Raw genomic sequence first — 14,542 nt, forward strand, 5'->3', positions numbered from 1 at the left:
GATCTCCATGTATCCTCACTGTTTCCCATCCTCAGATCATGATGCATATGTACGTACCACTCTATTAATAATTAGGATAATTCAGAAAAAGCAAATTATTGCATAGCATGAGATTTAGGCCTCTCAAATCCACCACGCAACCCAAACCTCTAATTATATATGTAGAGATCGAGAGAGAGAGAGAGAGAGAGAGAGAGAGAGAGAGAGAGAGAGAGAGAGCCCACATAAACATGCACTTCACAAGTACCCGGATAAGCCAGAACTTCCATTGTTGTACATGGCCGAGAACTCCTCAAGCAGCTGTGAGGAGAAAGCCTCGTCAATACTCTTGAAGGGATCCAACAAGCCCGGATCCGAGTAGGCCGAATCCGGCCCGGGCCGGGCGACGCCGTGCTCGGAGTTACTCTCCGTCGACCGGCACCCGAACCCGTTGTGGCCGTCGACGACGACCGCAGCGTCGTCGGCTCCCGAGTAACAGGCGTCGCGGCCCGTGAACCGCTGCACCACGGCGCGGAACTCCCCGGCGGTGGCGGTGAGCCGCACCGGGTTGGCGATGTACACCACCTTGATGGGCTTCTTCTTGGCCTTGGGTTGTGATCTTGTGGCCTTTCTTATCGTCTTCTCCATTGATAGTATGGTATCGTATAGTATAGTAAAGTACAGTATAGTATAGTGTAATTTGCGGCGGCGTAGAGAAGGGGGAAAATATATTATTGGGGGAGCAAGAAGAGGTTTTTGCCCATAGATATGGGAGGGGGATCTTTTTGTGGTTGGGAGACCTTTTATACTAGTGTGTGTGTGGCTTCTTGGAAAAGAAGTGTGTGGAAAAAATTATTATAAAAATTAAGAGAGAGAGAGAGAGAGAGAGAGAGAGAGAGAGAGAGTTGGGTGGAGAGTGAGGGGGGAGAAGAGAAGGTTCCTACAAAAGAAAAAATGAGAAAGAGACATGCTTTGGAAGGTTGAATCCTCCAATTTATTGAGAAAATTAGGGATAATTGTCTATATATTCTTTACACGTTTGAAAATATTCAATTTATTCTTTTTTTTTTTTATCTTTCTAAAATACACATCATATGTTCCACTGCTATTGCAAAATACCTCCGTAGTTATTTCTTATTAAGTAAACTTAAGTTAAACGTGAGTTAAATATGTACCACAGTTAAAAAAATTACAATGTTAATTTTACCCTTAACTTAAGGGCAAATAAGAAATTTTGGTGACGGTAGAGAGGTATATTGGAAAATACCAAAAGTCAAAATACTTTTTGTGCCCTTGACTTTAAGGACAAATAAGAAAGTCAGTAATAGTAGAACGGTATATTCGAAATGGCAAAACAGAAATTTTATAGAGATAACAAAGTTAATTAACAGATTTTAACTATTGGAATATATTAGAAATAGGTTGAAACGTAAAAAGAGTATTTTCAATATTACCCTTCTAAGAGGAGTAAATTGAAAAGTCGAAAACTTTTTAGGAATATATAAGCAATTGCCCCATAAAATTATACAAACTTTATCTTAGTTATTTTTTATTTTGAGCTGATTATTTAATTTTTTAAAATTTTAGTTTTACTTTCAAATTTTTAAATTTATTTGATTTGCGCTAGTGAGTAACTCTTTAATTTTTAATTTTGAATGCGTTGTTTATTTTTGTAAATACAGTAAGCATATTTCGTATAATTCATGTAACCATAAATTTATTTAAGTATTCAGTTGGCTTAAATTTTTGTGTTCGAAGAATTATTGAATCTCTTAAATCAAATAATTAAATAGAAAATTTAAATATTAGAACCAAAATTTTGAAAGGGAGTTGTAATTTATATTATCTAAAAGAGCCATTGGTTCTTCGAAAAAGTGCGGAAAATTATTTTTTTAAAAAATATTTTATATTTGTATTTTTGCCTTTTAGATTTTTGGACACGACATTTAAGCACCGGATATTGAGTTTGAATGAAGTTAAAATAAATATGAAATTATCACACACATGAAACCAAATTCATTAACTCTATTTTACAATATAGCTATTACAAATTTCAAATTCTACCTATCTCTCAGAAAGAAAAAACTCTTCCTTTGGAGTGTACAGAAGGCATTGCCTAAAAAATAAAAATAAATAAAACAAGTGATTAAATATAAGTCTTTGAGACGTTGAAATAAAAGATTTACATGCTATATATATATAGTTGTATAGATAGTATTGCCCAATAACTTATTTGTTATCAAATAAGTAATAAGGTAAAAAGCACATATAATTTATCTAAACTATAAATCATTTTGAGTTGACTATCTAATCTTTCAAAATTTAATTTTATTGTCCTATTTTTCAATTTATTTGATTTGAATCAGTCAATGATATTTTGACTTTAAATTTTGAATGCACTGTTTATTTCTAAAAGTTCAATTAGTATACTTCATCACAATTATAAATTTATAAAAATAAGCAATTTGCTTAAGTTTTGAAATCAAAATACTATTGACCAACTCAAATCAAATAAATTAAAAAGTTAGAAATAACATATTTAAAATTGTTCATACTTTGGGTATGTTCTGTACGTCTTTAATAAGTAATAATAATATATATGGATAACTGCCTATGGTTTCCTACAAAGGTATGAAATAACAAATTAATATATTCCTACAAAACTTAAGATAACAGATAAAGTCTTTTCGTCTACAAATATAGTCTTCTGTTAATAAAATTTAAATAACCATGGGTTAAAAATACTAACTACAATTAACTAAGGGGTAAAATTTTCTTCTTATCTCATATATGTATAATTAGTATTCCAATATTGAGTCTCGTCATCTGTCTCATCCTCTCCCTTTTATCCATGGCAACGGCCTCGATAAAAATGAGGTATGCCACTTGTGCCACGGGGAAAGGCGAGGAGAGAGAAAGAAAGATAGATAGCTATTTTAGAAGGACAAATTTGTAAGGGTAAAATAGTCATTTTACGCACTTATCATTAAAAAATCAATCGTGAATCAAATTGTAGGGACATATATGAATGAACTAAAACTTTTGGAGAAATATATTTGCAAATCAGAGAATTTTTTAAAAAATAAATTTAATATCTTAAATTTCGTAGGGATAACTTTGCTATTTAATATCTTTGTAGGCACCTGTATAAAATTAACCCTAATATATAACTTGCCCATGGCATGGGAAAATATCTACAAGTCCCGCTTCTATACTATCAGTAGTACGGAGATCTCTGTTGCTAGTAAGTTATTTTCAATGATGTAGTTTCCAAATCGACGATCAGCTCCGGTTAAACTTGATCTACACTATTGAAATCATTTGGAAACTAAATTTCATAACTTTTCGACATTATTTACCTGTGAAACAAGTAATCCAAAAAATGAACGGCTAATAATAAACATCTCATAAAAAATAATAATAAAAGACTTGAATTTAAGATCAGAGATACTGATCTTATTCTAAATAGTGAAAAAAAAATTATAAAAATATTATCAGATTTAGATTATTTTACACCGTTAAATTTACAAACGCCTCACATCGACCGTTAAAAAATTATCAATTTTGAGACCTTCTGATCACTAGCCGAATAATATCAAAAAGTTATAAAATTTAGTTTTCAAATACTTTCAATAGTGTAGATCAGATCTAACAGAGCCGATCGCCGATTTGGAGACTGCATCATTGAAAACAACTTGATAGGACGGAGGTCTCTGTGCTACCGACAGTACAGCAGCGGTCTATATCTCAATATCTACTACTGCAGTGTGTATAATAATAGTATTGGTGCACTTTTGGGGAAGTTATTGGGTGTAGATAGCATGTAAAGAGTTGGCGCGAGCATCCAAAAACATGGAGATAGTGGGATCTAAAATGGCCAAAAATCATTGTTATCACAATTTATGTTAAAGTTACGTTGCCGTCCGGGAAGATAGGGCTGGTTGATGACGTCATCGCTGGGGCCCACCGTGACGTCGAGGTCAGTAAGAATAAATAATAATAATAATAATAATAATTATTATAGAGTGCTTCTTCTTCACTCAACTTTTATCCCATACATTAGGTAAACTGCAATTTGGCCCCTAGGGTATAGCGTAATTTTAATTTGATACTTTAATATTAAAGGAAGGATAAACTATAGAAAGATTTTCCCTTAATACCTGTTTTTTTACTTTTTTATTGTCATTTGAAAACCTACACTTTTTTTCTTAAAAAATAAAAAAGTATTTACTTTGACCCCGGTCGTCATTGTTCCGTTAGGTTCCGTTTATATCCTATTTTTTATAGCCAAAATGTCCTTGAAACCCTCCTTCTCTTTCATTCTCGGCCGCGTCGCCTCACCACCTCGTCCTTCACTGCCTCGCCCTCAATCACCTCTTGTCCATGTCCACACACACATCCTCGCCCATCTCTTCGTCCACGCCCACTCCGAAGAAGATGAAGGTAATTTGGTCATTTTGTCACAGCGTACCCTCTTGCAAATATTTTTTAATTTTTAAGAGGACAAAGTGTAGATATTTGAATGACGGGGAGAGAAAGTGAAGAAATGGATATTAACTGAAAAATTTTCTATAATTTAACCTTAAAAAATTATATTTAATTATTCTATAATAATACGTATTTTTTATTTTACCACCCGGTAGTTTAAAAAATCACGCTTGGCTATCTTAAAATTTTATTTTCGTTTCACTATTAGAAGCTTTTTTTTAATGGTGTACTATTTTGTGATTTTTAAATATTTTTTGGTTGAAATAAAATAAAATTGTAGAAAGGGTTAAGTGCAATGAAAAAGTGTTATAACATGGGAGCGCAAATTGAAGTTTATTCAAAAATGGATTCAGTTTTTAAAAAACCAATCCAAAGCCCACTCATTGGCTAATATTTTATTATTTTATACTTAATATTTTCTTTTAAGCATTGCTTGGTAGTACCCAAAATATTGTCTTTGTGTATTATTAGTTTATCTATACTTTTGATGTAAATAATTTTGATTAATTAATGCACATAAAACAAATGCATTATATAAATTTGCTAACATAGAGATTAATAATTTATAAAGATAACATTAATTTGGGGAGCCTAAACCCTTTTTTTTTTTATTTTTTTACAATGGAGCAGTGAAACATAACCATCATTTAGTTATATTTTGATCTAATTTTGATCCATTTAAAAAAAGAAAAACAAAAATCACAATGTGAGTTTAGCACTTGGGAGGTTTCTTAGTCACCCTCAAAATACATTAATATTAACACAATGTGTGCTTATCACTCAAGTTGGTTTCTAAGTCATCCTCCAAAGAATTAATTAAATTACTTGATCACTTATTGTTAGTTGAGCTAGTGAGTTGATGTGTAATAATCCAACAATTAACATTATAATCACAAAACATGATAATTTATTTATGTATTAATGCACTTGATTATGAGTGACACAAAATTCATTAAATGGTTGGCCAAAAATCAAATTGTTGTTGTTATATGCTGCTCATGAAAGCTAAAATTGAGAGAATTGCTTGGTTTTCAAGTAGTTTTTACATGAAATCTAATTAATTGCGCTTAAAATTGCGATATCTCGCTTGAAAACCGTACTAAACCACCAGTACCTCTGGCGACTACGTACTGAAGAGTTAATGAAAAGGTCAGTAATTTGAACACTGCGGACGTGTTTGGTTACCCATTTTTTACTCTGAAATCGCAATCGGCATAGACGAATCCGCTTATTCGTATTTAATATACGGAATTTTTATTTTGATTTAGATCCCTGGGTAGATTGGAATCCCCCCAATTAACCTTTTTTCTAATCCGACCTGGGAGGCCAGACTAAAAATTGAATCTGAGCGGAATTGATTTATTTAGATTAAATTTAAAATTTTAAGCTTATTTTATTAATTAAAAATATAAGTTTAAGTTTAAAAATTATATTTATAAATTTTAATTTTAATTTGAACTTAAATTAAAAATTAAAATTCAATCAAAGTATTTCAAATCAAATTTATAAATTTGAATTTAAAATTAATTTAAAATCTAAAATTTTGTTCAAATTTTATTTAAAATTTAAATTAAATTTATGGATTTAAATCGAAATTTAAATTATAATTTTAAGTATGAATTTGAATAAATCAAAATTTAGTTTATTATTTTGAATTATCCATTCAATTTTAAATTTTAATTTTTTTTTAAAAAAATATATTTAAAATTTTGGAATCATTTTAAAAATTTGACATAAATTTTTATTATTTAATTTTTAGTTTGAATTTGAACTAATATATTATAAAGATAAAATTGACATATTAATTTGATTACATTTCTGATATTTATCTGAATCAAACACTGACAATGAGAATCGTTCATTCCGATTCCGATTCAGGTGACGAACCAAACAAAATGAGGTAATGAATTATTCCGATTTCGTTTTCAGCTTATTCTTATTTCGATTTCAATACAGATTCTGCTTCGAACCAAACACACTCTGCGTGTTTTCTGAATGGAGCTCATTCATGCCTCTGTGTAGGTTTATGATATCAGTGATGAATCAATTCAAAAATAAAGAACATTTCTTTATGCTAAAATGTCCAAACAAATGTTGCTATAGCTTTTTCTAAAAAATGTAACAGATAATATAGACTTGGGGTTAATTTCATACAGGTTAGTGCAAATAAAGTGAATGTCAAATATATCCCTATAAAATTCAACTTTCATGTGTTGTCCTTGTAAAAGTTCTGATATTTTCAAATATATCTCTGCCGTTAGAATCCGTTAAAAAAATTTAGTTAACTATATATTAAACACTTAACTCTTGTTAGTTTTGACATTTTTACCTCTTTAAATTGTACTGTTATAACTTTTTGAGGGATATATTTGTGATGGTAAATTTGAAAATATAAACAGTTCTCACCGTTTGGTTCAGGTATAAGCAACAACTAGCTATTACAGGGATAGGTACAAGTATGGGGATAAGAAAAATAGCGTTTGGATGAAAATTGGGTTGTTCCCGAGGATAAGAAAAATATTAAAAAGTTTTATATAGAAAATGGAGGTGTTGGTGGGGATAACCGAGAACTACTATTCTCGGGTAAAAAATTAGCGTTTGGATATAAAGGGGGGGATAGGGGCCTATCCCTATCCCTATTCCCAAACCAAACAGTGCTTAATGGTAACAAACCAGAGAGATATATTTGAAAACATCAAGACTTTTGTAGGGACAATACATAAAACTTAAACTTTGTAAGGATATATTTGTTATTCACTATGTTTGCATCAACCTTATAGACTTGACCCACTTAAATAAAGGACAAAAATAAATAAATATTTGTGAAATTGTGAGACTCATAATAATAAATATATATAATTTTCTTTCTCTGAATTAGGCCTATTTGCCTCAAAGTGGTCCCATTTGTGTCCACTGATCCAGCAACATATGCAGGGGGGCATCAACATGTGTTTTAGGTTGAAATTATTGGAATCTGCCGCACTTCCTCACGGAATAGACCTTACGCGACTGTGCTTTTTAAATAGAGCTATTTGAAAAAAAAAAAAATCACTAAGTTTCCATTTGTTTCTTGTTGCTTGCCCAAATTTGATTATGTAGATCTCAAAAGCTCATTTTCTATGCGTCCTGTCACGCAAAAGGATGTTAAATTTTTGCTTATAAAAAATTTGACTTTTATTTCTCGAAGTAGAAAATATTCGAGAAACCAGGCCAAACAGGCACCAAATCCTTATTTTAGTGAAGACTCGATACAATTGACCTTTTTTTTAAGGAGTACCTACCATAGCATTATGTACATCGTAAAAAGTCGGAGAAAATCTTAGCCGTTGATGTAAAACAAATGACCCTGTATCACTTATCCAGATGTATCAGATTACCGCCGCATGAGCGATCAGTAAGAAATTCATGAACAGTGAAGTGTAAAAAAATCGGCTCTTTATATCGACATGAGTAGTACTGTACCGATGACGACTGTGTCGATGGTTGTGGCCTTGTGGGGCATATATAATTTGGTGCGAGGGTTGTTGTGGCTCGTGAGGTCCACCGCGACGCACTGCATCCAATCTCGCACCGCATCCAATCTTCTGCGACGCACGGCTCGCAGCCGTCGATTGCGCGCCTCGACGGTTGTGGATATAGCATTACTGTCATCTGGCATGGGCAAATTTAATGGCCTGCAAGTTGCCCAAGGACAATAAATTGACCTGTCCTTCTACTGGGGCTGAACTCTCCCTTTCATTCTTCCAATCAAAGAGAAGGGGAAAAAACTGTTGATTCCCTCCAACTTGCAACCAAGATGTGCACAAGCTGGAGAGAAGTGCTTTTGGCTCCTTCCAAAGCTTTATACACATTTCTGCTACAATCCATGCTTTGTGGGGCAGATAACTGAGAGGGAAAGCACTTTCTATTATTATCACAAATAAAAAGAGGAGTTTTCTAGTAGAAGTATTAAATATTCTTAGCAGCTTAACAGTTTTGTTGTGTATGCGTAATGCCGTAACAAATAATCGACCTTTCTTTCTATCGGATCGCTAACTATTAATCTCAAAAGTTTTGGTAGCTAGAAACACGCAATCAATTCACTTAAACCGCGCAGACACAGCATTCGCATATCTCAATTATGACTCGATTCAGCTTGGTCGCACGCCACAGAACAGGATGCTGGTCCTTTTATGGCAGCATCTTTGACTATTACAGTAGTGGTAGTCTCTTGTGAACGATTTTAAGTAACTTACTCGATTTTTTTGAATCTTCATTTGTTTTTCATTCAATTATGTTGTTTTGGGTCCATCGCTTCAGTTGTTGCGTTAGGTGCGAGTCGTTAGATTTTATTCTATTATTGTTGCCTTCACAGTCACATAAATAAATAAAATAAAATAAAACTTAATACTTGAATTTGAAAGGTTAAAATTGACTAGAGTCATTTAGTCCACTTAATGAATAAGTTGATTTGAAAAGACACATTGAATGTGGAATTATCATCATGAATGAGGTGATATGAAAAGACACATTCAATGTGTAAATTATCACCATGAGGTGAAGGATCATATATTGGAAGGTTCAATGTCACCATGAATTTGGTGAGGTGAAAAACAGCTCGCACATTCAATGTGTAAGTTATCAAATGAAGGACATGAAGTTTAAATGAATGTGGGAACTTAAAGATGAAAAAAATGATTGTAATGTTTAGATACAGTAACTATCATGGGAGAAATATTCTTATCAATTGCTCCTTGATAGATAGAGTTTTGAAAGAAACTATAAATAGGGCTCTTGGTCCCCATTTACGATGGAATCGGAATTAGACCTTGATATATTCTATGTGATTTGCAAAAAAATATATTAACCGAAGATCCTAAGTTTTGCTAATACAATTTAAAATTTTTTTTTGGCTCACATCTAAAGAATCACATAAAGAATAATCTTATTTATTACTGCCAAACAGGAAAAAAAAAAAGAAAAAAGAAAAAGAAACTGGTTGTTGTGAGTTTCAATCAGTCATAATTATCACAACCAAGTATGCTAATAGAAGGATTTAATGTTGTTTGTTTTGGAATGAGTTGAAGCCATGTTCAGAGCCAATTTTACGATTGAGCGTCAAGATTTGAAGATTTTTGGATGCTTCTCTCGGAATCATATATACAATGAGGTTCCAGAAACTCAACCTGTTCCCGAACTGATAGTTGCGTTTTGCAGAATTCGAAAGAGGTGTTGTGTTGGCCGAGTTGAAGGCTGGTGTTTTGAAACATTGAAATTGATTTCCGAACATGACACTTTGCAAAGTCTTAGGTTCTGGAAAGCCTGTTTTGGTTCCAAAACCAAAGTCTGTGGCAGACATTTTAAGTTGGATTTGACTCCAACTTGATCTAATCTCGTATGTTAATTAAGAATATAAATAGATGGTGCAGAATCATCTTGTGAAAGGGATTTTAAGCGGAGATTGACGAAAAGAAGTGAATTGGGAGACTTGGATAAACAGTGATGATCTATTCTTACTAGTATTGGGTTTTTGGGCATTTAAATCTTATAATAATCCTTATTTTAGGGCTTTAGAGCTTTATTTTTTTTTTGAGAAATTTAGAGCTCTATTGAAAAAAAAAGAAAAAAAAAAGCTAATTAAGAGAGAAAACATAGAAGAACCTTAAAAAAAAGAGATTTCTTGTATCCAATTTATTTCCTATACTTTGTGACATTGAAGAAAGTGTTGAGGAAGTCTTATCATGGATGTAGGTCGACGATACACTGTTAACCGAATCACGTAAATTTTTGTATCCTTACTCTTCTTTAGTATTTGTTATTTTCGTTCTTATTTTTTGATCATTCTCGTCAAATTTTCTCTTCATACGATCCTACTTTTTCGCTGCTCTCGTATGTCATAAAGGTTTAATGAATCCGCCAGTTTGAATACAACTCCTTAAAAGATACAAGAAATATTAACAGTTATGATTTTTTCTCATAATTGCCTATATTATTCTCCTTATAACAGACAGTAAAACATTCTAGCCTGAGAAACATATTTTAACTTCATATTATAACAACCGACCGTCTCTAGAGCAAGTGGCAAAGGGCTTGGTGGTTGGTACTCGAGACCCAAGTTCGAATCCTAGCTGATTCACATTTTCAGCTATGTTTAGAAATATAAAGAAGCAGATAGCATGCTACCTATCTCTCTCTCAAAAAAAAAAAAAAAAAAAACTTCATATTATAACAAAGTGCTTGAAATTGAAAAACTTTAATTTTTTTTAAAGGAAATTTTTTCTAAAGATTGGCCAAACATGGATCCCAACACATTATAATTTTCTTGTTAAATTCTGTAACTATGCATATTTTGTCACATGGATCAAGTCATGTAAGAAAAACCAAGTGAAGTGACCTCTTACTTTATTTTGCCTCTACCTTTTTCTACTCTTTGTCAATGGACATAACTGGCACTTCTATTTTTTTTTTTAAAAATTTTTTAAATTTTTGTTTGTCAAATCCACATGGATAAGCAGATAGATGCATTTATGTTCACATATAAAACGTGATTTCAATGGAAAACCTATTTTTCTTTATGAAAATGACACATCCGACACTGCGTACGTGTCTGGTTCAAAATAGAATGAGAATGGTAAAATCTTTCTACATGAATAATAGATTTTTATGTTCATTGTTTGATTGAGATGGAAAAAAAATTATTATAAAAGATAATTAAAATTAAAATATAAAATAAACTTTAAGATTGAGTTTCACAAGTCAAAACGTAGAATTAAATTTATAATTTAAATTTAAACTAAAACTTAAATATTTACACAAAAATTTTAAAATGATAAGCTAAAATTTAAGTTAATTTTTTTAAAAATTTTAAATTTAAAATTGAGCTGACAATTTAAGGCATAAAACAAATTTATAACTTCAAATTCAAATGAAAAAACTACAATTTAAAATTTTAATTTAAATGCATTAATTAATTTAAAATTTAAATAAAAATTTAGATTAGTAGCTCAAATTCAGAATGCTTGTTTGAATTTAAATTTTAATTCAAGTTCCAATCAAAATCTAAAAACTAAATATTAATTTCTAAATTTAAGCTTATATTTTAATTAAAAATTAAGTTAAAAATTAAAATTAATTCTACATGAACTTATAAATATAACTAGTGTATTTTGGGAACAAACTGTCATTCCTTCCGGATTCAAATTCCAATCCGACATCTTAACCCGGATTGGAAAAATAGATGGTTGGAAAAATTCTTTCCGCGTAGAAATTAAAATCAAAATTTAGAACTCCTGTATATCAAATATTCGCAAATAAAATCGTCGGTCACAATTTCGATTCCACAATGAGAAAGTGCGCGAACCAAACACGCCATATATTGCTTCTTTCATTTACATGCCTTTTTGTCGGCTACTAATTTTTGTGATTAGATTTTCACGAGTAAATAAATTGCACCACAAAAGTCGAATTTTCATTCGAATTTCAATATGGTATTCAAAATTGCAAAGTTCCACATTAGAGACTCTAAACTTTTAACATAGTTTCGCGTTATTTTTATGTATATTTGCTATTAAAATGTAAACTATTACTTAACATATATCCAATATATCTGTATATTTATATATCGTGCATTTATTAATTCTTAATAGATTATATTTTGAAAAAAAATTATATGCACACTCCATATAGCACTAAATAGGTTGTAAGCAATACACCTAAACTTAGGGAGCCCATTGGTTCGGGGATAACGAATATTAGAATAATTATTTTTTATCTCCGAAATGGCTTACTATTCTTGAATATTCTGAAATAAAAGTAAAATTATTATTATTTTTTATAATATTGCCATTCTCAGAAATAATTATGGAATAGTAGAGGATAGTGGAAAAAAAAATAATGGTTGAATTTGATATAAAATATAATTTAATGAAAAATATATTTTGTAATATTTAATAACAAATAACTTAGTAAAAAATATAATTTAGTAAAAAATTATTTATTATAAAACAATTTATTATAATATTTAAATACAAATAATAATATGTATTAATATAGTGTAATTAATATTTTTATAATAAAAATAATTTATTAGAATATATAATATATCATGTCTACATAATCTACTTTAATCCAATTTATAATTTATAATATTAATAACAATTGGAATTAAACCTTGGAATGACAATATTTCACCAAAATGGTGAATAGTTTATCTCAATTTATTTCGGAATAATCGGGAAATGTTAGGTTTGATCGTAGTATTTTATTTTGGCCAAAAAATAATATTTTTTGTTCGACAGAATAGTGAAAATAACTTTAATAAATTTTGTTTTATTCCCGAATCAAATGGAGCCTAGGATATATGTACGTAGTATTGCTCTTATATTTTGACCCTATTATATATATATCTACAGAGTTGTAGTTTTGTTTTTTAATCTATTTACAAAAATAGGCTATTATTCTGAATTCGTGAGATAGACGAAGGGCCAACGGATTCGTAACATGCAGGAATACAGGTGAATTAATCATCCTAAAACTATTTTTTTTTTTTTACTCCAAAGATGAACCAAAATAAAAATTACTAAAAATTTCATAACTAAAATGATCAAAATAAATTATTTCGATTATTAGCGGCTTAAAATCACAATATATAAGAAAAATACAGGGATTAGAATATTTGAACGAACAATATTGGGACCTATTAACAGTATGTTATTAGTACAAAAAATACTCGTAAAATTATAAAGAGAAAACTTTAAATATCATCCCTATAGTTTCATGTTTTTTTACTATAGTGTTCTGTGGTTTAAAATGTATCACTTTAGTACTTTATGGTTTTATTTTTTTTTCTTTTCGTTATTTCCTACATTAATATTTTTGTTAAATCAGAGATATAGTTAAAACCACAAGAGTATTAAAGTAAAAATTTGGTAAACCAAAGAATATTAAAGTGAATATTCGATAAACCATAAGTGGGGTATGTATCTGAAGTTTTTTGTATATGATTTAGCAAAGAGTTAATGAAGATACTCATTGAAAAGAAAAAAATAAAATTATGAGATACTAAAATAATATACTTTAAATCATAGAATACTAAAATGAAAAAATACGAAACCACATAAATGATATTTTAAGTTTATCCAAATATAAAACATTTGAGTGTACAATGTTTGGGAAACCATCTGAATATTCACGTATGGAGCAATTATTACTCCTTTACTATTATTTATTGAGTTGCAATTTTTTTTTTTCTGTTTACAAAAATATAATTTTTTTCTCCGGAGAGGACTAAAACAAATAAAAATTATTAGAAATTTTGTGCCTAAGATGATCAAAATAAATTATTGTGACAGTCAAAAAGTTAAAAATCACATTATTTTAAGTGACAAATATTAGAACCTACTAGAAATACGCAATTAGTACGGAAACTAACTCGCAAAATTTGGCCCAAAAAAATAAAAGAAAAAAAAACCATAGGAAAACTACACCCTCTACCTTGTTCATCTATAGCTTACACTTTGATAGTGTGTCAAATAAATCTACAAAATATGATAAAATTGTTATTGAATTTAATATTTTTCTAAAATCAGTTAATAGAGGTAAATTTTATTTACATGAGAAAATTACCATCTATATTTCTATATCTATATCTATATTCTATATTCTATTTATATAGATATATTATTTCTCAATAACTTCAGCGTCACGTCGATACATGGCAGCGGAGCCGCGGCTGGGAGCGGATGCGGAGGCGGGGCGCACGAGGGCGCGGGCGCGGGCGCGGGCGCGAGGCGAGGGCGGAGGCGCCGGGGTGGGCGCGTGCACGGGAGCTGGCGCGGGGTGGGCTCGACACTGGTTGGAGCGAGCGAGGGCCGAGGCGGGCGCAGGCGGAGCGCCGGGTGGGTGCGAGCCTGGGCGGGGGGCCGGCATGGCAGCGCGCGCAGCGCTGCGGTCTGCGCGGAGCGTAAAGAAATCGGGCTCATGATGTTTTCACGGAGGTCACGGGCACTCCAGCTCTTGGACCAATGAGAAGGAGGTCATTTTATTCTTCTCTCATATATATATTTAATTTTATTTTATAATATATAGTTATTTAATT

At 31.1% G+C, this 14,542-nt stretch overlaps 1 protein-coding gene across 1 annotated transcript; it reads right to left on the reverse strand.

Annotated features, from left to right (window-relative positions):
- LOC109720054 (sigma factor binding protein 1, chloroplastic-like) lies at positions 238-627 on the reverse strand. Its single transcript, XM_020246931.1, has one exon. It carries the CDS (start codon positions 625-627, stop codon positions 238-240), a length of 390 nt encoding a protein of 129 aa, XP_020102520.1.

This window comes from Ananas comosus, linkage group 14, assembly GCF_001540865.1.
Source record: "Ananas comosus cultivar F153 linkage group 14, ASM154086v1, whole genome shotgun sequence".
NCBI lineage: Eukaryota > Viridiplantae > Streptophyta > Magnoliopsida > Poales > Bromeliaceae > Ananas > Ananas comosus.

Bases quoted from the DNA above. Each gene is read 5' to 3' on its own strand.
- LOC109720054 (XM_020246931.1), bottom strand. From the start codon at position 627: ATGGAGAAGACGATAAGAAAGGCCACAAGATCACAACCCAAGGCCAAG.